The sequence below is a fragment of the Tyto alba genome, unplaced genomic scaffold (genome assembly GCF_018691265.1).
Source record: "Tyto alba isolate M040663 unplaced genomic scaffold, T.alba_DEE_v4.0 Super-Scaffold_18, whole genome shotgun sequence".
NCBI classification, from domain to species: Eukaryota; Metazoa; Chordata; class Aves; order Strigiformes; family Tytonidae; genus Tyto; species Tyto alba.
The window spans coordinates 16,204,500-16,228,481 of NW_024881280.1; the positions used below are offsets into that span (position 1 = coordinate 16,204,500).

The 23,982-nt window shown below is 37.4% G+C and overlaps 1 protein-coding gene across 6 annotated transcripts in view; it reads left to right on the plus strand.

Annotated features, from left to right (window-relative positions):
- The first annotated feature begins 8,025 nt into the window (after positions 1-8,025).
- The window catches only part of DPH6 (diphthamine biosynthesis 6), a 212,466-nt gene continuing 196,509 nt past the window's right edge, over positions 8,026-23,982 (plus strand). For 5 of the 6 annotated variants that reach the window (XR_006165157.1, XR_006165158.1, XM_042791053.1 and 2 more), the window contains exons 1-3: positions 8,026-8,322; positions 12,432-12,526; positions 14,883-15,076. Coding sequence is in view for 4 of the 6 variants with exons in the window: in XM_042791053.1 (XP_042646987.1) it covers positions 8,300-8,322; positions 12,432-12,526; positions 14,883-15,076 (312 nt within the window). In the remaining 2 variants the exon portion in view is untranslated. Of the gene's footprint in view, positions 8,323-12,431; positions 12,527-14,882; positions 15,077-20,898; positions 20,936-23,982 lie in introns of those variants that run through there. The other variant, XM_033010343.2, reaches the window with a different exon arrangement.

Genomic DNA, 23,982 nt, shown 5'->3' on the forward strand with positions numbered 1-23,982 from the left:
CTGAAGGTGTGGAAATTTGGTATTTGAATATATTAATAGGTTCAGTAAATAAGTTTTTGTCTTGCAAACATCTGAGCTGGGTTACACATTCCAGTAAAGCTATCCATGTGCACCTAAATCAGTAGTTTCCAAAGCTGACTTGTTTGGATACTGCACACAGTAACAGCAGTTTCTGGAGTAACAGCTCCCAGATACATGCAGGACTGTGTACTTCAGCAGGAAGGTGCTCGAGCCTTACAACAACCATTCAAATGAAATACGGAACGTGTACAACAGCTTCAGAATACTCCACCATTAATCAGCAGTATGGTTTGAATTAGAAGCACTTGCATTGTATGTGTTTTGTATTTCTTGGGATTGCTATGCCATGTATACATCATTAAGACAAACTGTACAGATGGGATTTTAAAAGACTTAGATAATTGTATGAATGTTAATTAGAACTTTGTCTATTCAGGCTAAGATATGTAACAAAGATATCACCAAATTGCATCTTTCATTATATTATATCTTGCATTACCTGTAAAACTCAGCAGATTTGCAAAGGTCTTTTAAGGATTATTTCTGAGCTTGGTTGCTTAGGTATAAGAGAATTAAGTAAATTGTCAACAGTGAAACAAATCAGTGGAAGACTCCTGTAGATAATAATTTGTGACTGAAAAGACTATTGGTTATTAAAATTCCATCTTTTCCAAAAAAAAAAAAAAAAAAACCCACACAATCAACCAAGAAACCAAATAAACAAACCAAACCAGGCAACGGCAGCAAGCAAATTGAAATTAATGTCCATCCAGCAAAAAACAGGGATAGCTCTCCCTCTGGGGTACTGGCATAGGTGACTACGGCCAGAGAATCTGTGAAATGAACCCGTGGTTCACAGCCTGGCCTTTCAAGTACATCTCTGCGGGTGGATGGTAAACTTCTGCTCCTGTCTAAGCTCTTATTCCTGAAGTTGTAACGATTCTGTAAAGTTACTGCAGGAACACAATGACTGCAAAACTACATTTTCAAAAATCATAATGCTTACACTAAGACCAAAGAGCAGGTATCCTGGTTTTTATCTTTGCCCAATTTCTCAGGCACTACAGAACCAATGGGACAACTAGAAGAGACCTTTTTGTTTAAAACCAGTTCTTATCGACATAGTAATCAGAAGTGTCATTCAGATGCTTGCAAATCATTTCTTTACTTCAAATCCTAAACAACATCAAAGAAAGCATACAAACAAAGCAGTGTTGGAAAGGAAGTATCATGCCCTTATTTTTAGCACTTGCCCACTTGTCACTCTTAAACTCTCATCTGCCTTTCAAATGTAGTGTAATCTAATTTTTATGCATACTGTATGCTCGTACAGACAATTTCCTCATTTCAGAGTATGTCGAGTTTGGTAAAGGCTTTTGTACTTTTCCTTAACCTGTTTCAGAAATAGCACTGTCACCATTTGTCTTGGTAATATATAGGATGATGGAAATTGACATTTTTCTATATAGAAGCGAAAAGAGTATTACTTTTATCAAAGACTAGATCCCCTCTTTCCCTCCAGTTATATTTGAATTTGGTAACTTCAGGGCTTACTGTGCAGGATGATTTTAAGCAATGGTCCCTGTGGTTGCAGGCTCTATCACCTAATAATTGACCATGACAGGAGTTTTATGTCCAAAGCCAAGGGATAGAGTGAATAGCATATGTCAGGGTCAATTATAAGGTGGAAGACCCTGCAACAAAAGACTGCACTGATTAGAGCATAATATTGACATGGGAGCTGAAGCTTCAGTGTTATTTCAGAGGGCACTGTCACAGCCACCCTTCCTTGAGGTCTCAAAATCAGAGGCGGATGGATTATGTCAGCGGTTTATACTACACATGATGTAATAAAGTTCAGTGGGACATTGAAAGTTACAATTGATTTGTTGCTTTTCTGCAGTGGTAAAATGCTTTCTCTGTATCACTAAAAATTAATCTGGCTACTTTGCTAATTAGGTCAAAACAGCTCCGTACTCACTAGATTAATTCTCTCTTGAAAAATCTGACTGTGAGATAAAGAGTATTAAATGTGACACAGTTAAAAACTGTTTTGATTGTTTAAGTTATTAACTTTAATTGTACTGGCAAAATTGAACAGAATAGGAAAAGTGGAATGGAGTGGAATGTAATGGAATAGTCCTTTTTATTACTCGAAGCTATGTTATAAATATTTTATGGTACAGGGAGATTTTTGCAGTGAAATGAATGGGCCAAAAAAGCTGCTGTTTCCTTGTTCCCCTGAAACTTCAGCAGTTTAACCTCCTCAAATGTTTTTAATCTTTTAATCAGTGATGAACTACAGAACCATTTAGTAGGTGAGCAATGATCCCAAATTATATACCACCACAATAAGATACCATGGTTCATTTTTAGATTTTCATCACACCAGTTCAATTTGGACTCTTTTCTTTGAAAGCTGTTTCTCTAAATTTTTCTGCCTCTGTAAAAACATCCCAGACGTTTCTGCCTACAAGATCCCAGAGCTTTAGCTCATGATGATGGACAAGATTCTGTAGCTTAACCTCAATATCGAGATAGGTAATTTCTCTGTTCTCATGGGTTATTACCCATGATCCCATTTTTCCGGGGTGTTTTGCAGCCATCAAATAGACGGCTAACTCCCAATAAATTATAACCTACAGCTTTAAAGTTGTTGCATGAACACATTATAAGGATTACTGAGTCTAAAAGATCTTTTTCTTCTCCTCTAGAAGCTTAATAGGAGATCACAGTCTCTATGCTCCAAAATTTCCATCTTCAGAGTCTTCACTGCTGTTAATATAGCTTCACAGGAAACAAGTCATGTTAGATAATAGGGACTTGGCTTTTTACTCTTCTACATGTACTTCTTTACAATAAACTCATCTCTGATCTACATTTGTTTCAGTGTAACATTAAAATATCTCTCATATCTGTTTTGTATTCAAAACTTATGCAAATTTAAAAATGGAAATGTTTATTTCTAAAAAATCCATCTTTTTCTTTATAATTGAAAAAAAAAAAAAAAAAGACAGAAGTATATAAAAGTTCTTTAACCTGTAAATACAACATCCATGCTTAACTTTTCCATTGCAACTGATAACACATAGAATAGAAAGTCCTTTGGTACTACAGGCTTTCTGGTGAGCTGGAGGTGCTCAGACATATATTTTCTTTCTCTTGAAAGTACTGAAGGACTTCATATGGAGAAAAAAGCATTGATATCCCATGGATTAAGCTGAACAGAAAAAAGGTAAGTTAAGGAATTTGCCAGTCACACTTGACAGTTTCTGTTAGTGATAAGAAATTTTAGTGCTTTTACTAATAAGGTAAAAATTTCAAAGACTCAAAACAGATCTATTTGCATGAAAAAATTGCTCAGCTTCCAGTGAATATTAATTTTAGCTTGCGCTAGGGCCTGCTGGAAATGGAAACAGACTGGTCATTTTGAAAGAGGCGTGACCTTTGAGGCTAATTTTATACCTTTGACTTGCTGAAGACTGGTAGATTGATTAGTGAAAATTAAATTCATCAAGATCTTAGAAAAACTGGCATCATATAAGGACCGTTACCTATTAGTCAAGAACATATATAGTGCTATCTTAGGCTAAATTCTGTTTCTGTTGCAGTGGTTAATAAATACAGGTCTGTAAATCTTCTTGAATGTTATATAGAGGACAAAGTAAAGTTGCTGGATTTTATAGTTCTGCAGAAACAAGTCAAATCACCTATGAAAATGACAAGCCTTGTCTTATCAGAACTCAGAACTATAGGGTTAGCTGTATATATTTTTAGTAGTGTTTACATGGAGCACTTAAGAGCAAGAAGCCCATAGGCCCGGTAAGTCATCCTTCACATACAGCACTGAGCACTGGGGCTGCACCTGTGTGAATGGCTGCAAAGTGATGCCTATTTCTGTCTAAGAGGTGAACAGTGTGACAAGGTGTTCGAGCTAATCTTAGTAGGCTGTTTTATCTTGGGCATAATGCACTGTTAGCATGGTTATGCAGCACTCAGAAAGAAGCTCCTTCGTTCTATCTGGCGAGCTTGAAATGTACTCAGAATGACTTTGAGTCCTTCTACACTGGATGGGGAGATACACCTCTTGGGAAATTCCTTTCATTCGGATTTTAGTAGTATGTCAATACACCTCATGCTGCCAAACCATTATTTTTTTTCCCAAAATTTAATTCCAGTATATCTCATGGAAGGGTTGATAATATCCTATTTACTGTGAAGTAAGTGAAAATTTGGGGAAGTTGCCAATGACAGGCATGTAAAGGAAGTCTGCAGCCAGTTTCTTAGTTGAAAAGATAGGAGTATCCCTTTGTAAAATCTCACAATCATTTTTCTGTATGACATAAACAGCTTTGGGAATTAACAGCAGTTAAAGTTGTGCCACCAGTTATACAAGGGAAACACCTCTGACTGCAGGAGAGTCAGAGCAGGACACTCTAATGAGGGGCAATAGCAGCACGTTGCCAGCTACACCCGCGAAAACTGTAACATTCCTGTTTTGGACTTGGCACTGTAAGCAAAGGAGGAGACGATTTTCAAAATCTTTGTATCAAAATGGAAATCTTCTAACGTTATGTCTGCTTTATATATGCAGTATTCCGTTACCTACTGGCGATTATAATAGGAAATCTTTTAATTAAGAACTTCATTAGTTCACCTTTAACTGCCAATCACTGGATAATTGGCCCTTTTCTAATAGGCACTACAGCTCAGGTATGCTAAAGTGACTGTTTCTCAGAATAACTTACTGAAAGTAAGTTATTTTTGGAACTCATTTATAAGAGAACTTAATTAACTATTCCAGATCGTTAGGGATACTGCATTGCGTTTTTTAATCCTCTGACAGGTTCTTCCAGTTATATTAATTCATTATAATTATTTTCAACTTTATAGGCAGAAAAGGGTGAGAAAGAAGCGCTGAGCCATTGCTGGCTTTCTGTACAAACTAGCCAGTACTTCCCTGAGAAGAAAGGCAGCTTTGGTGAATTTTATTGCTTCAGCTGCTGCAGCAGCATAGCAAAATGTCTTGGGGCGATCAGCCCGAGAGATGATGCACTGTCTTTTGTCCACTGTTGTATGGCAGAACCTTTTAAGAGCAGTGACACTACACCAGAGCTATTTTATCAGGTGAGTGAGAGCGAACAGATTTTCTCACTGAATATATTCCAAATAATTTGAAAACAGCACCCTTTTGGGTAAAATACAGATTTGTTTTGAAACCCCACTTTACTAATTCAATTTTGACATATTTCACAAATTCTGGGAGCCAAATCCCACTTTTTTATTTGTGCAAATAGCTACTGATGTCTTCATCAAATGAAAGCAAAAATTCCAGACTCACTAGCAAATGAAGCAGACTTTGGTCCTGCAGTGTCATATGTAACTTCTACTCTAAACAAGTCTGACTTGTAAGTGGAAATTTGTTTTTTCAAAGCTGTAAAACAGAACGCAATAGAACCATCTGCTGAAAAAACAGCAACATTGTATCAGAATAGATTAATAATAACAGACCTTTGTGAAAATGGAGGACTTCAGAATTACTCTCTTTTCCAGATCTTCTAACAACGCTACTTAGAAAAGAGCTTTACAGATCTTTGAATATTTGTTATAAAGCTGTGTGATAAAAGCTACTGATTTTATGGCCTCTACATTTTCCAAAGCAGCAGAATAAGTTATGTACATGACTTTCCATGTATCACTGCTAAGTATTGTAAATGAGCATCTTTTAAGTGTACACAACTACCAGCTGAATTATTTTTTGTTATAATAAAAAATTAAAATATTCCATTCAAACACAGAAAATATAGAGGTGATGTATGACAAAATATCCCCCCTTTTTTTTGCAATAAATCAAATACCTTGTTCTGCCTTTTTTACAGTTCCTCAGAGGTGTGGTTATTTTCTACCAGTTCATGTACTACGCAGTATTACTTCATTCAAGTTTGTAATCTCTGCTAAAACCTCTGAGTACACTGGATTTAGTTTTAATTCCAAACACACCGCCATTACCTTTCCAAGAAAAAAAAAAGAACTCCCAAGCCCCTACCAAAACCTCTGCCCTTTCATCAGAATTTCACATCTAAGTAACCCTCTTTCATATTATCCAAGATGTTTTAAAGAGCAGAAAAAGCTTTCTAAAAATTACTCATTAAGACATCATCACTAAACTAGAAGGAAATCCAACTGCCCTGTAATTCTAATGTAAGTGAATTATTTTGTTTCATAACTGCTGGTCTATGATGGCCAAAGCATGAACCGAGGTGTTTTGTGTTTTTTTTTTTTTTTAATGTGTTTTCTGTAATTATTTCTATGCAGAAGAATCCATGTTGTGATTACTACCTCCTCACAACAATTTATCAAGTAAGTTTTATACTGATTGTCACTTCTTTTCAGAAGTGTATTTAGGAAGGCATCATCACCTTCATATCCACTCCCATTTTACGAGTTCTAGTGACTTACTGCACAAATCATGTGCAGACTCAGATCATCAAAGAAAAAAAAAAAAAAAGTGGTCTTTCAAACTGTGTCATGAGCTGTACATAAAACTATTTATCTATTTGTCTCACTAGGCACTTATTTTGGCACATTTATTGCTACAAACAAGACGCTTTTCCTTAGAATATTTTCTTCTGTCTCTTCTCTTCCTGGGAACTTGAGACCCAACAATTTGTGTGCAAGGAACTTGTTTTCCAGGGGCTTGCGCAAAGCCCGACTGGTACAAATTGTTGTATTGCATTGTACAATATGTTACAGAGGACTGATAAGTTAGCACTCTCAATGCATAAAGCATACCCTTCATCCCAGCCCTGAGGAGCAAAGCCTTTTATGTTAGCCGCACCAGTTGCTGCAGCTAAACTCAACAGGAACCCTGATTCGGTGTTCCTGGCCACTGCCAACTGACAGGCTGGACGGCGGACACCAGCCATGGCTCCACAGATGAAGGGGCTGAGCGGGGCAGCACCGAGGCTCACCCTGAGGCACTGTGCTCGTCCCGCTGACCCTGCACACCGGGCTCCAGCCAGGGTCAGGACCCAGCAGCACATCAGTGGCTTCTTGTCTCCGTTTTGGACCCACAGGCTCTTTTAATCAAAGCCTGCAGAGTGCTGGGCCTTCAGGTTGCTGCTCAGCACACTGCCATGGTACCCCCTTGTAAGACTCTTAGCAATACGGTTTCATCTGCAGAACTACCCCCCAGGGTTCTTCTGTGACTTGGGAGAAATAAAATTGCATCTGGATTCAGAAACCGGGCACCTGGGTACGCTTTTCGTTGATTCAGCCGGTAAACCTATAGTGGTGTCTGCCGTGTGCGTGACAGCAGGATTGCTCAGAAAACTCCCCCAAAACAGGGATCGCGTGACATTAGACTTTTGGCGTTCAGAAGGTGAACGCGAAGGCGCAGGTGGCTATTCTGTGCGAGCAGAAAGACCTACAGCGAAGCAGGCAGCAGGTCTGCTCGCCCCTTCCTCCTCCCTGCTCGCCCCGGCCCCTCGGCACCGCTCGCCGCGGTCGAGGGCCGGGGCTGAGGCCGCGCACCGCAGCCGCCCGCAGGGCCATCCGCTGCCGGGCGAGCAGCTGCCGCCGCCCGGCTGGCCCAGCAGCTTCCCGGGGCGCCTGCGAGCGCCCGCAGCTGCCGTCACCCCGCTGACTCCTGAAGCCCCGCCGCCTTTCCTCCCCTCACAGCGGGCCCTCCCGGCCTCCCCCTCCCCGGGCCGCAACTTGCGCTCCGCAGCCCCCCTCCGGCTGTCACCCGAGGGGATGGGGACGGAGCGGCCGCCTCGCTCGGTCGGCCCCATTCCCTACACAGCGACCGCTTCGCTCCGCTCCGTCGCCGTCCGCAGCAGCCGAGAAGGAAAGAGGCGGGCAGAAGGGGAGGCGGCGAGAACGCCGGGGCGCTCCCCGGGCCCGCCCGGGCCTACCGCCGCGGCCGCCCTGCCCTCCGTAGGCGCCCGGCGCGCTGCCTCCGCGGCCGCGCCCTCCACCCCGCCCTCTTCGGGGCCGCGGCCGCCCTCCGCCGCCCCGGCCGGCGCGCGGTGCCACGGCAGAGGCAGCGCGGCTCTCCCGGGCGCGGAGGGGCGGCCGCCCGCCGTGCCTGCCGGCTGCTCAGGCAGTCGGCCGGCCTGCCCCAGGAGGAGGGTCCGCTGAGGGGAGGCGGCCGAGCGGTAGCGGTAGCGACGGCGGAGCCGGCGGCGTGCGCGGCCCGGGGTGCCTTTCCTGCTGCCTTTCGCAGCTGTCACGCACCTCCCCGTTAGCGCCACCGCCCCCCGCGCCCGTGAGCAACATGAGAGTAGTGGCTTTAATCAGGTAACGGGCTGAGGGGCCGCCCGTGGGGGCGAGCGAGGGGCGTCTCGGAGGCGGAGGCTGGCGGCGGAGGGAGGGCGCGGGAGAGGCCGAGCCGGCCCGAGGGCAGCCCGGGGGTCGCGCAGTGCCCAGCGCCGCCTGGGAGCGTCCCCCGCCCCGGCCCGGCCCGGCCCGGCCCGGCCCGCTGCCCCCCCGCCCGCAGCCAGCGGGGGCCGGCGGCGTCCTGCTGCCCTCCGGCTGCCCGCCTGCGGGGGCCGGGGCGAGGCGTTCCCCGCCGGCACGCAGGGGAGGACTGCAACGATTTCTCTTCTGCTTTTCCCTTGTTGCTGGGACGCTCAGCAACTACTAGTGTCTGTTAAAAAAAAAAAAAAAAAAAAAAAAAAAAAAAAGAGAGAGAGACAAAAAGTAAACCTAGAAGACCAACAACTAGAAAAAAATAAAAACACCTGAAAACAACACCCAAGGTTGTTTTCTCCGGTCGTCTGCTCCCCGTTGTCCTGAGTTCGCCCTTCTCCCGGGAGGAGCGGGGCGGGGGGCAGCTGCGGCCCGGGGGGTGCCGAGCCCCGGCCCGCTGCCCTGCGGCTGGGGGTACTTCTGCTCATTTGCAGTTGAACTTCCAGGTGTTTTTCCTTTCCAACTATCTTAAGCTCTTAACCATAGATTTTTCTAGTGTGTCTTTTGAGAGAGATTTCAGTTTGCCCTTAAAAAGGAGGAAGCACCCTCGTTTAGACACTGGCAGTTGGACACGGGCCTGTCTGTCAGGAGCCGCTGTGCTTGCTTCCCCCCGACACACTCCCACTGCTTTTTGTGTGTTTCTGCAGTTCTCATACTGTAAATGTCTTTTTTGTATTTTTTTTTAGAAAGAGATTAACATTTTCTAACAAGGACAGGTGTGTTCTTTTCTTGAGAAATAATAGTTAATTAGAAAACCAGAAGCTAGAAAACCTGTAACCACAAAAGGAATTTGAGGATGCGAGCAGTGTATTTTTATTTTTGGGTGCAGTAAGTATTTACTGAAGTCTTAACATTTAATGTATTAAATTCTCCCAGGCAATGTCTAATATCAAACTTTGTTGGAATTCATGTTTGGCCACAACAATTGCGAATCATTCCAGACATCACCTAAAGAGGAAAATATATAGCAATTGTTATCTACTTTTTTCAAGATTTACTTAAATACAGAGTAGGTAAATCAGCTTTGCTGTTTTTTCTTGTTTTATAGATAAGATTTTGTCTTCTAGGTTTATTTATTTTGATGTTCTCTAAGCAGAGGAATGTGTTAAAAGGCAGGATGAAATAAAATCCTAAAAACAGGTTTCTAACACAATTGCTGTTTTAATGGGCAATTTTACAAGGATGGATTTAGTTTCAGTAATAGTTTTAAGAAGAGTTTTAAAGAGACATCAAAGTGTCTGAAATCTTTGTAACAGAGCTAGCCTCAAAGATCAGAAGGGGGAAAAGGTATTTGAAAAGTGGTTCTTACTTTTGAAAAGGTCAGGATTATATATAAAACTACTTTAACCTGTTTCTTTTTCTTCTAAAATGTTGGCCACATTTAAAGTTGATAGTCTTGCTTTAAGCTGGTATTTACGGGGTAAACCCTGTATTGTGTTTTGTGCTAAATCATAGACATTTTAAAGCCAGTCTTCTACCTGAAGTACGATGTTTTTCAGCTTTTTAATTTTTCTAGAATTTTCTTACTGTAAATGGTTACACTTGTCAATAGAAAGGAATTTTGCCTGCCAGTATTTTATAGACCCTTATCTTTATGGTTACCACAGCTTTTTTTTTCTTCTGGTATGTTGTTTGTTTATAAGCCTACCTGTTTACATACTTACAACATTGTCAAAACTAACCCTGACAGTGGCCTGACTTATACAGTGTTCTACAAAAAGGCCTTGTGATTTTTTTCCTCTGATGGGAATTGAGAGGAGTCCCAGGCTACCTCAGTACCTGCCTTCATGTCTCTTCTTAAAGCTTTTTTTTTTTTTTTTTTTTTTTTTTTTTTTTTTTTTTAATTACAATCTATTAGACAACAGCCAGGCTGGGACTGTTCTGAGTCCACCTTCCTCCCACAGCCTGGACTGTCTGGCTTCATTGTTCTTAACTGTCATGTGTTTTACAGCTAGATTAGAAGGCCTTGTAGATAGGCACCATTTTGCTTTGTTTCTTAGTATGGTTAGTTTTTAGGGCCATGGTAACAATAATACAGAAAATAAATAAGAGTACAGTAGCATGTGATCCAGTGAGACAAATTTCAGTGAAGTAATTGGTGGTCAAATATGGGAAATCTGAATGAAGCTTCATCTTAACATGTCTTTTTTTTTAATTAATTAATTGAAAAGATCATTAGATATGTTCTCGTGTCCTTTTTTGATTTTAAAAATTTAATATTGAAATGCTCTGAACAGCATAGGCAATTATCTGCTGTCATATAATTATTTTTCAGAAGTTGTATTTGGGGTTGAAATCAGAACTAATGGGAGGATTTTACTTTTCAGAGTGAGGTCATTCAGAAAGAAAAAAAGCCTTTGTCTCATGATTCTGTTAAGCCTGAAATTTCACATTATGAAATGAATACTGTCTACATTTTCAAGCTGTCAAGAACATTATCCAGAATTAATGAACATATGATTTTGAAACAATTTTTTTGTCCATATATAGGATAGAAGAAAGTTGTAGGTATACATGGGAATAATGTAAGTTAGAGCTGGAACCTCGAATTAGGAATCTAATTATTATCAGATTTTCATTTACTTTTATAGCACTGAAACATAAGCAACTGCTTTACAAAAATATGTTCAGTACAAAAGGATGCCGTGTTATTTATACTATTTCTACTTTAGGTTTCAGTTTTAAAGCAAATTAAGCTCAGCATACAGAATTTTAGCATGGATAAAAGCAGAAATTGAGGGGAATAGCTGTATGGTTACATTCCTGTAATACACTTCCAAGATCTTGTAGAGGGCTAGATAAAATTGGGAACTTTATGGTGGAAATGCTGAAGAAGTTTGGTAATAGTGTGGTCACAAGGAAACCAATGGTCTGTTATAGCAAGGACTGCTTGTACTATGTTTTGTCCTGTCCATATCTCAGTGACTCCTAAGGCAAGATGCAGTTTTACAGAACTGGTCTAGATCTCTGTTCCAGTTCCTGCCCTGGACTGGTTTTTGTGCCTTGTCATTTAAAGAAGCTGCACAGAACATCCACCCACCGTTGTAGTTTGAAGGCTGTGAGTCTGAATGTGGATTTTGTAAGCAGTGTGTATTCTAGAACACTCTTAGTTTTATTGTTAGACTGTAATACTTCTTTTGATAATGATTAGAATCCATGAAAATACTATATTTTAATCACATGAGGAAGGTAGAATTCTTTCCTTACTGATAGTGGAAAAAGTTCCAGTAGATCATGAATGAATGTCAAAATTATTTGTATTCTCTGTGTTAGAGTATCATCTCTTTGCCTCAGAGAAGAATATTATTCTGTTTATTTTTCTATTTATTTTTTTTTCTAATCATCAGCAATTATTTTTATTTGCAGTTATATGCAGTAAAAAATTTGTATGTTCAATGCAGTGTCAACCGAACCTGTAATAATTACAGTTTTTGAGAATGGGAAATATGTTTAAAATGTTGAAATTTAGGCAAAGTTCATATGACTTGAAGGATAAATGTTATTCCTAACATGACAGTCTTCATTTATAAAAGAATGCTAATGCTGGCAACTTTCTGGAGCAGATGCATTTTTAATACAAGTTACCTAATAATGAGTACAGAGTAATTTGTCTCTGGAGTAGAAGACAGTCCTTGTTGTGAAGGGATTTCAGTGTAAGTGACTGTTTTTTTATGGAACCTCTCCAATTAGTAATAAGATAAAGAACTGAATATGTGCTTTATGGATACTGTACGTAGGTACTATACATACATAGTAAATGTTGTATGGTGAAGTCATCCTTTTTCTACTGCTAATTTTTTGCAACATTTTTTTTTTTTAATTTCAAAACATTATACCCAGCTCTGATGATACTAATTTTTAAGTAGTTAGGCAAAAGCAATAAAGGGCTAAAACTTTTATTGGTACTTTTAATTGCCAATATTTTCTTTTCCTTACAGTGGTGGGAAGGACAGCTGTTACAATATGATGCAGTGTGTTGCTGCTGGGCATCAGATTGTTGCTCTAGCCAATTTAAGACCTGCTGAAAACACAGGTATGAAAGTGACATTTCTTATAGGAGTTTTTTTTTTTATTAGAAACAACTGAGGCACAGATGTGCCTGAATTAACTTCCTTTATGTGTTTTTATATAGGTTTGCATATTGAAGGGCAATCTAGAAATCTTAAAAGAGGTAGAAAAAAGAAAATGGTATGGAGACATATTTAATGTATTTTCCTCAAAGGGGAAGAAACCACAAGAACATGAAGATCTTTAAAAGGAAGGCTTATGCAATTTGAAAAAGGGAGAATACAAATATTCCTGGTGGTAAACAAAGGGATTGTGTGAGTTCAGTAGCACAAATAGTAAACAGTGGTAGAGGGTATCATCAAACAAAACAACCATACTATTTCTAGAAATGCCTTAAACTGGCATAAACCATCCCAGCTGCCAAAAATACGCAGTTTTGCTGCTGTTCATTTGTTGTTAGCTTTGTGTATCTTCCTCCATTATTCTAGCCCAGCATTTGTTTAACTGGATTGAGGAGCTGATCTGGGTTGGAATTGACCTTGATGCACTTCTTTTTCTTGCCTTTTTCCTTTCTTTTAGCTTGGACCAGTTTTCCAATCAGTTCCTCACAGGCTACACCTAGTCTTGTTTCTGTGATAGAGAATGGGAGAAACTCAGGTAGTCTAAGTGGTGAGGTGAGAGCGTGAGCTAAGTACTTCTGTGTTGGACTGGAGCATAAATTGAACTTGAAGTGAGACTTGAAAAGGAAGTGAGTTGTTTCCCAGCTGGTAGGGCAGAATGTTAAAGTATGTTAATATAGGTTAGCTGTTCAACATATGCTAAACCATTAAGTATGATACCTGCTAACTGTATGGTAGGAAGATACACAGAGAGTGAAGGAAAAAGGGAGCTGCCATCACAAATGAGTCACAGACAGAACTGGCAAATGCTAGAGAGTACAGGAACAATTTATTTTCTGGGTAGCTAGGACATAATCATCTCTAATCTTGTTGAAATATGTTGTCTTCAAACTAATTTATCCACATCAGAAATGTAGAATATTGTCATTAAAATCATAAAATGCTCTCTTTAAGTATGTAGTTGGAAATTTTGTGGAAAGTTAATTGAGGTGCTTCAGGCAATAGCGGATTCTATGCCGTTCATTTTATTTTATCTTGTACCACTGTTGCCTGGAGAGTCTCAATTAATAAAGAAACTGTGTATTCTGAACTGAATATCAATTTAAAGACCTTGTAATATTTATGTGTGGTGAAAAACACCGTGTTTTCTTTTAAATCAACTCTTCTGGTCTAGGTTGGTTAGTTGTGATTATGGGTTTGGATTTGCCTATTTTGAGCAAAAATGCATCTGTTGTATGGCATCAAATGTGACATGACCTAATTGTTACATCACAAATTAGTTATCTTGATCAACGTTACAGACCTTTTTCTTTGCAGGCTGTGCTATGTAAGTATACAGCAGAGATGTTTGGTGTGTCTGTGTAAATGAAGAGAAGTTCCAGTATTACAGATTAGCATTAAAACAGTGAACTGTGTTAGCTTTTAATAAATAAAGTGGAGATTTTACCAATAATGATGTATTGCTTTCTCAATCTGTCTGAAAAATTATCTGAAAGATTTTATATGTAAACAGTTCATCATATAGTTTGAGATTTAATTCTAATCCATGGTATCTGCATTTTAGATGTTTTTTTTCCTATCTGCTAGCTACAAACTGCTTATAAGAAAATCCACTTAAATTTTTCTATTGGTTAAGGAAATAGCAGCAAAGAGTTAATTTCATTTTGAGTTTAACTTTTAAAAGGACTGAAGGTAGAAAGGAACCTGCATTTGCTTTTCTTTTTGTATATTAAGCAATGTTAAAAAATTATAGCAGTCCACTTCTACTTAAGCAGAAATAATCTCCTCTTTTTTTGGTGGCCATGATAACAAGTTTAACAGTAAAGTTTTTAGAACTTTTGACAACGTATTGCTTATTTTCAGTGTTGCAGTGCAGTCCAAATTTCTTGCTCCGACTATGTTGAAATGCATTTAGGTTTGTGCCTTTAAACTGTATTCCTATTAAAATTACCATATAAATAGGAGTAGAATTGGACTGTTATGAGATTTTTGGTTGAAGCAGGGAGGAGTGCTAAAGAAGAAATAGACGCCACAATTTCCACATAGGCACCATGTTTGTGACAGATGTCCTCTTCTCCATACGTCCGTTGGGTGGAGAAACTAATTTTTTTTTCTTCCCATGTTTATATAAGTATTGTCACCAAATCCGTTTGTGAACCAAAATATATTAACATTTAGATCTTCTCAGTGCTCTGTAGTACTGTGATTATCTGTAATTGTTGAAATAATGTACCTAATATGATTGTTTCTTAATTGTGGCAGGGCAGACTGATGAATTGGACAGCTATATGTATCAGACAGTAGGACACCATGCCATTGACCTATATGCTGATGCACTGGATTTGCCACTCTATCGTGGCTTCATAAAGGGTTCCAGTGTAAATACTGGAAGAGTGTATACCAGATGTCAGGAGGATGAGGTTGAAGACCTTTACCACCTCATGAAACTTGTTAAGGTATGCTGAATGAAAAGAATTAAATAATTTGGGACAGTGATATTGCTTAACTCATTTATGGTTTTAAGCAAAGGATCCACTTAGGTATTTAAGGAAAGCTTTGAGAAAATAATTGATCACTTTCACAAGTTTTATTTCTATTCCTTTGTTCTTTCTGGCACTGTAAATACATAGTGTAACTTTATTCCTTTTTCCCCAGTGTAAATCAGATTTATTAATCCCCATTTCAAGCCCAAACCTTGTTCCTATTTAATAAAGACACCTTTAACAGGTGCTTGGCATATACTACAAAAACCATAATTGTAAAAATTATCTATAAAAAAATGTTTGTGTAGTTTCATATTTGAAAGAATGCATTGCTTGATTACTGGAATGAGAGATCTTTTCTGTTTTGTGCACTTATCAATGTATGGAAAGTAATGTATAAACATTTTAACTTGTGTAGACTTATGCTCTGTAAACCAGAATCTGTTATTTGTTTGTATGTTGCAGATCATTCACAAAGTATTACAGAATATTTTACAATGATAATTTTGATTCTGGTAGCCCTGTAACTATGTTCTAATTATCACATAATTGTAATAACATATATCAATCCTTTTTAGCTATAAAACCTATTAAAGGGAGATAATGAGTGTATTTCCTAAAACACTTTAAATTTATTCTGTGTTTCTTTCCAAAATGTTTCTTGTAGTACTTTATTTTCCACTGGAATTAAAACAGATCTCATTGAAATAAATAGAAAACCTCACATTGAATCCAGAGGTTTTATACAAAGTTTGAGTGAACATGCTATATCTATTCCAGTTAATTGTGTTGATGACTGCAGTGCACAGTGTTACAACAATACTATGCTTAGAAAAGCATATTAATTGCTGGTTTTAAAAAAGTAAATACACATTTAATTTTATTGATCAAACTGGTGGACTACTTTCTGAAACTTCAGCTAAAAATATTTGTAGTCTTCAGTTCAGGTACTGAACATTTTCTAGCACCCTTTCCTCCACTGAAATGAGAATTGAGATTGATGAATCTAAATGCTTCAGGCTTGTTCTTCGTTCAATTAAAAAAAAATTAACTTTCAGATAAGACCTAAGAATGTGGTTTGAGTACAGAGTGCTTCCTGAACCATGTTGGAGCCGAATGTTTAATCTTTTGAACACTTTGGGCAGGGAAATCATGTTCGTCTAAAGTAAAACCAAGGTCATAGACCTGTGTTGGAGTATGAGACTATGAAACAAGACAACAGTGCGTGTAGGCTGTACAGCCTCAAGTTGCTCCAGGGGAGGTTTAGGTTGGATATAAGGAAAAAATTCTTCACCAAAAGGCTTATCAAGCACTGGAACAGGCTGCCCAGGGAAGTGGTTGAGTCACCACACCTGGGGGTATTTAAAAGACATGTAGATGTGGTGCTTCAGGATAGGGTTTAGAGGTGGACTTGGCAGCATTGACGATTGGACTCAATGATCTTAAGGGTCTTTTCCAACCTAAATGATTCTATGATTATGCTCTAGAGTGCTTCACAGAGGTTTTAAATGGAATGTGCATATCATGCAGTACAGGAATGTAAAGAAATATGGCATAGCGGTTTTTAAATTATTTTTGAACCATTATAGTGTTAGGAATTAGAAGGACTAGTACATGCTGTCTCTTAAAGCTGCATACTAACAGCTTTCTGCTGCTGGGTGAGATAATAAATTACTGATCAATTTAATTAAAAATGGGCAGTTTAGTGGTAATTAAGATGATACTTCCTTTTCTATTCTTGCTGTCTTTGGAGAAAGGGATGCCTGACATAAATTAATGCTAATGTTAAATCTTGACAACTTCTGCTTTGGAAGTTTGTACTTCATACTTGTAACTATAGTTGAAAGAGATGTTATCAAGTTGTCTGGAATTAAATAACTATTTATTTCCTGTACAGAAATATTAATTCCACTATATGATATTTTAAATACATAAATGTTAACAATATATTGCCTTTATGTTAGACTTTGGATAACCATGTCTTTACAGTCAAACCTTTCATAATTGCAAAATTATCAGGGGGACATAAACTACAGCAGATGCAAGTCTTTGCTTTTTTTAGTTTTAAGAAAAAGACATGAAAAATCTTCATTTGTGTGTTAACAGTAATTTTGAAAGCTTTCTATTTTTATTTTTCCACATTTTTTTATAACTGCAGTGTTGTAGCTTTACCATGTAAGTCTTAATCACTGAAGATTTTGCTTTAGGAATTCTTTCCCCCAGATGTTAATAGTTTTAAACAGAGAGCTCTATTTGCATTCTGTTGAAGAGAGGGGAGGAATTCTGTGGAAGCCTTGTCAGAATGCATCCTTGAGTGAATGTAATTTCAAAACACTGCTTAAACTGACATAGCTGTTTTTTTGTCACATGGTTTGCGCCCAAGAATACAGGAAAGGTGTGTCTAGATCAAAATCACATAATGTGCCTCACTTTCAGTTTGTAAAGAACACTTGTATTGCAAGTACTTCTTTAGTAAAAAATTAAAACACATTTGAAAAGCTAGTATGAATTCAGAAGTATCTGATGTTTTTAAAAATAATGTTATGAGAACAAGATTTCTAGAAGTTAAATATTCCCCTGCAGTGCTGGGAAAGCCAGGATGACAGTCCTGTTCTAGTTCACAGGACTCGGGAAGTGATATTGACTGGCAATGACTGTAAACCTGTTAATTTTATTGTCACAAACTGAGAAGATTGATAGGTATGAAGGAAATTTGTATTTATTTTTTAGTTGTCAACGCCCTGTTTTAGATTCTGTATTCAATATATATTGTGAAACATATCAGGGTATTTATATGATGTCTAACTGTATCTTACTTTGCAGTCCTCACCTGATAGTAGAATATTTACTTTGTGAGACATGTAAATCCTGAACTCTAAGAAATAATTTAATCTGCTGTCCACATTACTGAGTAGGGATTACCAGTACCCTTGTTTGTCCATCTTTGTCGCTTTGTGTATTGGAGATTTTTCCAGCAAAGCGTGTAAGCACTAGAGTTTCTGAGCTATCTGAATTATCCTCCAGGGTTTTATCATGGCACTGGCTCTGAAACCAGGAAATGCGTGGGAAAACTGTGTTTCTTTCCATTTAGTGGTTGCAAAGACTGGAGCATGGAGGCGTTTTTATGAAATTTTCCTACAGCATACCTCTCAATATAGGAATATTTTACTGCTTTCTCCCTTTTTCAGTGTAATCATGATCTTGTCCAAATAATACATTGATGTTTTATGCAAGCACATAAAGAAGTGATATTAGATGGGTTGAGTGTTAGATTGTTTTCTATATCTCATAGAATGATGGCTAAGCTTTTGTTTAGGGCAGTGATTGTAGCAGCTTCCAGACTAAACAAACCAATGCAAGATAATTTATTTCAGTTCTGGATTTCAGTAGACCATTCTGTCCTCTCTCAAGTTTCTTACTTTATCTCCTCTGCTCTGTGAAGGCTTTGCCTGTATTTGGTAAGTTTCCGCTGCTGAAGTAATTTGTAGAATTCTTAAACTCGATAAAAACATTTTTTCTTCTAGCTGTTTTTTTATCTTTTATAATAACATTTATCATTACTTGAGTTTTCTGAAGTGAGTATTTCAAAAGTTCATTCTATTTATAGTTTCTTTGTAATATATTTCACCGTATTAATTATAAAGCATGGAAGTTGATTTTCAGTGCATTTTCAGTTTTAACGTGTTATTTCTGTCAGAGTTCTTTGTGGGTTCAGAACGTGCAAGCTTACAAAAAAAACAAAGAATACACTTGAAATAAATTAATATATTGGATCTCAGGACTGAAGGTTTATTAATTATGATATCATCCATTGATGATCATTGAAAAATAAGAATTGGTGTTGGATATATTGGATACATGAAACATTTGTATAATAATAGCCTTTGCTTGTGGCACTGTTACATTTTATCAGTAACGTGTTAGGGGAAAGAAAGAAAATTTATTTTCTAAATTATTGTCAACTGCTGGAGCAGTGATCTTCTGAACTCAAAGAAGTCAGTCACTAAGAATAAGTAACATGGGTTTTAGTTACAGCAACAAATAGCTTATTAATACAGTGTGACTCCTCTATTTAATAGTTATTTTTAAAGGACAGGATCATGATTTTTGAAATGGATCCAGATTGATGTTTACTGAAGACAGGAAGTATACCTATCTGAGAGTTAAAATTGCCATAGCTATGTAATTTGAGATGTTATTTAAGATGATATTTTATCTCAGATGAAGTACTTTGGCAGTGCAGGTTCAGATGGAGTAGAGGTAATGTAGGTCCTATCATTACTCAGTGAAACTCCCTGAGATTTGGAGTTTTTATGGAAACACTTCTTCAGGGTCTGAGGTGAATGGATGAAATACAAGGTTATCCTGTGGCCTTTGGATAGGGATTAATACCCTCACAGAAGCTAAAGCTTTCAGCTCCTTGTTATTGCTAATAGTCTTCCATGCTAAGGAAACAGTCTTCCTTTTACCCTTCTCCAGAATTTAGCTCTTGTGGCCAACGGGTAAAGTGAGTTCTTGGATTCAGTCTGATGACTGACTTTCTGTGACTTTTGTAGAGCCAAACATCTAGATGCTCCCATCAGAAAAAAAATGTGAATAAATAACATAGTATTTTACTGCAGGCATTGCTTCACTGTCTTCACTGTTATCAAATGTGTTTAAAATAAACAGTAAGGTATTTAGAAATAGTCATTTGGCTTTTAGGTATCCATTTTAATCAGCTCTTGATAATCCCCATGAATTCAGTGGTAGCATTTACATGATAAAGACTAATAGTGTTAACTCATACAAATAAAGTTTACAGATTTTCTTAGGAGTCTTAAAGATCTAAATATTATTAGTTATGAAATCCTGATTGACTTCAAGTATCTGTAATCTGAGGACCTCAGCATGCTGTTTACCAAACTATTTTTGCAGTTTATAATTTCAGTCAAAGTAGGTAGCTTCCCCCATTCACTGATGGGATACAAAGAGTTTGGAAGTGTGCAGAACAGTTCTGTTCTGATCATAATTTCTTATGTTTTCAGTTTAAGAAAATCTGATATTTTTCCTATTACAATTTGAATCATTTGTAGAGGTATAGACAAATTCCTCAAAGGTATATTTGTCAACATTTTGGAAAAAGATTAAATTATAGGAAGAAGAATTTGTCTTTATGCTGAATTCCCAAAATAATCCCTCCTCCTTATTTTTTTCCCCTCTATTTTAAGATTATTGCAAATAAAAAATAGTACGCCTTTGATATTTTGATAGATTAACTTTGTATATAATTCAGCATTTAAAACATTTCTGTACAGCAAGTGAAATTATAACAGCAGTGTTGAAAAAACATCCTAAAAAATCTGCAGTGCCCAGTTAGGGGGAGCAGTGCTAGGTAAAACAATGGAATTTATTTTTTGGGCCCTCTACTACTCATGTTGATTAGATGACCCATTGGAGACCATATCTGTTAGCACATTTCTTTTTGCCTTTAGACATGAAAGTTAAATGTGAACTTTTAGGAACTGTATGAAATGGCTACCTAAACTGACAAAAAATAAATAACTGTGCTTCTTCATAAAGTAAGGTTATTTTTTTTGAGACAAAATATTTGCTGTTTTTTTTCATGTGGCTTAAACTAAGTTCCCTCTACCTTTTATAATGACTAGATTTTTATCTGTGAGAATTTGAATTGTCCCTTTGTGCTTAGCCTGTTCAGTGATTTTTTTTTTTTTTAATTGACTTGTTATTTTTCCTTTGAATTAGTTCTGAAGCAGAGCTCTGTAGCTTCCTTCAGCTATGGGATGACCGCTGTCATCAGCAGTGAATAGGAGTGTGAATTAAAGGAAGATGGTAAGAAGTAATTGCATAGTTGGCAGTGTTCTAAGCAGTGTAAAAATAATTATGTATCTTGTTCCATTCACAAGACATGGTTGGTTTGGTTGTTTGTTTTTTGTTTTGTTTTGTTTTTTTTTTTTTCTTGTTTTGCTTGAATTTAAGTTGAGATGGGAACAAGGAAATTTTTTAATCAACAGGATGCCTGTCATTCTCCATGTCTCATCTGAACTGTTCAGGAAGGGTCAATTTTATTTCCAGAAGGGGATCTTGAGCAACATCTTTGAGGTAGTTTCTTACCGTGAGAAATGTGGAGCTTTATGTAAACAAAAAAGTCACTGTATTTCTCCCTGCTAGGTGTGTGGAGTTGTTTTCACTCACTCTCAGTCTTGTTGTGTTAATATTGAATAAGCAGAGACAGTCAGGCTGGTGGTGAAAGATGGTAAGAAAGCCTCAGGGCTTGTTCTGGTGAGCTTTAAAGCTCTGATTGCCAGGTTTTCCTAATTTCCCATTTCCAGGGCATCTCTAGTGTGACCTTGCCTGCTGAATATGATGTTCTGGGTTGCAAGATTCTCACATGTATTTGGAAATGGGCAGCCAGGCATTGTTTACAGGACGCCAAATGAACTGTGCACTCGCAGCAAGTTTGATAAACACACATTTCCTCCTTTTATCAGTGAGATTGCAGAATGTGAAGTATGAGTTTCCAGTTTTACTCATTCCCTTCAAACCTTTTCCTGTTTAAAAACTGAATCTCACTAATTGGATGATGATACATCCTTAGATTTTGTTTTGCTTTTTTGTTATTGTTGTTCTGAATTCAACTTACTGGTCACTGACAGTTTATTTCAGTGCCTACCTTGACCAGGTTTGGCAGACTTTCAGATAAAAGCTTTCCATTTGTTCAGCACAGAAAAGGTTCGTCCCTATCAATGTAAAGTGAATGCTAATTAACAGTAATGACTTCTAATCACTTTGCTTTTATACTCCTTTAGAAGCACTGCTATTATCCAATGTAGTTAAGTGAAATACTTGTATATGAATCAACAATGCTGTATTTCTTCTCACAGCTATTGCTCATAATCAAGCTTTGAATAAATTACGATAGTAAAATTGGTTTTAATGTGCTGTATTGCATGGGGAGAAAGGAACCTCAAATATCTTGTTAAATATCTTGAATATTTAGAGAGTTGCCTATTAACATTTTGGCATTCGGTATTGTAGTTAAATGGAAAAATACATTAAGATGTTTAAGTCAATTTTGTAAACGTTATCAAAACTTTTTTCATGGTTTGAATTTTATTTAAGTGACATGCATAGACTCAACAGCCTCAGTAACAGCCCCATTTGGATCCAATTGCACATCTGTAGGAATGAACTACAATATTTCTGAGTTAACATGCAGTTAGATTTTATATAGAACAAACATGTATCTTAACTTGAGAACTTCATCTATTTTAGCCTAGTATCATAGGTCAATATGCATTTATTTTATTAACATTGTGTATATAACAAAATGTTAGTTTTGTTTACATACATGCAACCTGCCTGCCTGTAATCATATACACTTCAAAAGAAGTATAAAAGTAATAGTAGTGAAATTTTATTAATACCTCAAAACAATAAAAGAAGATGAAGCTTTTTTTTTAACAAATCTAGACTGCTAGAAACAATGTTAAAAAAGAAGAGCTGAACAGATGACTAGCCTGGTGTTATATTCTGCAATTTTAAAATAGTTCTGATTTAGAAACAGAATTAGACTGAAGAGAATATATATATATATATATTAAATTTGAAATTTAGTGAACTTTTCCACTTAACATTGCAAATACAGGGCCTGTTTGGAAGCCAAAGATGGCAAAGCCTGGATGAAACCCATTTCTGACATTGCCATTATTTTTTTGTTTTTATTTATCTTTTATTAAGAAGTTTATTGAAACAATTACTTAAAGCACTTAGAAGGAATTCCAGGTCTCAGCATCTATGAAGGAACTAGGTCCTTGGTTGGTAAATATATTTGTGTTTTCTGGTTTTGCCATTAAAAAAACCCCTGGATTTTCATTTTCTGTGGCAGTTTCCTTTTATTTAGTACCTCTGTCTTTGCATGCATAGAGACACAATTCCTCCACCGTTACCATCACAGTTCTTATGCATGTGGATGTGAGTGAGTATCCACAGGCACCGTCTGTGGTTTTGATTTTGTTTGTTTTGTTCATTCATTCACATAGCTGTAGACAATTTTCTGGTACGTGTTTTGTTTGCTTGAGCATCTTCTCGGTTAACATTTATTCTTTGGTTTATTATGAAGTGATTGCATAACTTAATTTGAAAATACTTTCCATGTAGCCTTTCTTCTTTAAATGTGAATTTGAGTCAATGTTCATAAAAATCCTATGTTTTTTGCTGTAGTACTATAAAACATGCTGCTTGTGGGTTTTGCCATTACCTTATTGAAAAGGAGCAACACCTTTCTTCTCTACAGTTTTATTTAAATGGATGGTACTATCCATCTCTTATTTCAGTGCTTTGGTTTCTTGCTTGGCATCTTCATCATGCTTTTTAAGGATAAAAATTAAAAATATAAAAAATTATTTATCTTACTCTGTGCTGAAGTAACTGGCTGCTTAATATTATTTACAATTCTCATTAGGCAGCAGTAATGTATGTTTTAAAATTTATTAGTGTTTAATGAAATGTAATTGGGGTTAGTTCTAATAAAATACAATCAAGGACAGGCGAGCTTTCATGTAAACGAACAGTAAAACATTTATCAAATTTGTCTTCATAAATATTTTTATCTCTGAAGCTCGTTCTTTGTATAAAAAAACATTTTGCTTTCTTACACTATTACTAAGTTATTTAAGCTGACTTATCTAATGTGCACCTCCCTTTGATATGAATGTCATACATACAGCATTTGCATGGTTACATTATTTTCAGCTGGACACTTACTGTTTCTAATCAGTATATTTAAAGGTAATTCTTTTGGAAAGGCTCGGATTTCATTTGGTTTATATTGCACTAACGTTACCATTTTCAAAATAGAAATGATTGATTTGTAACTG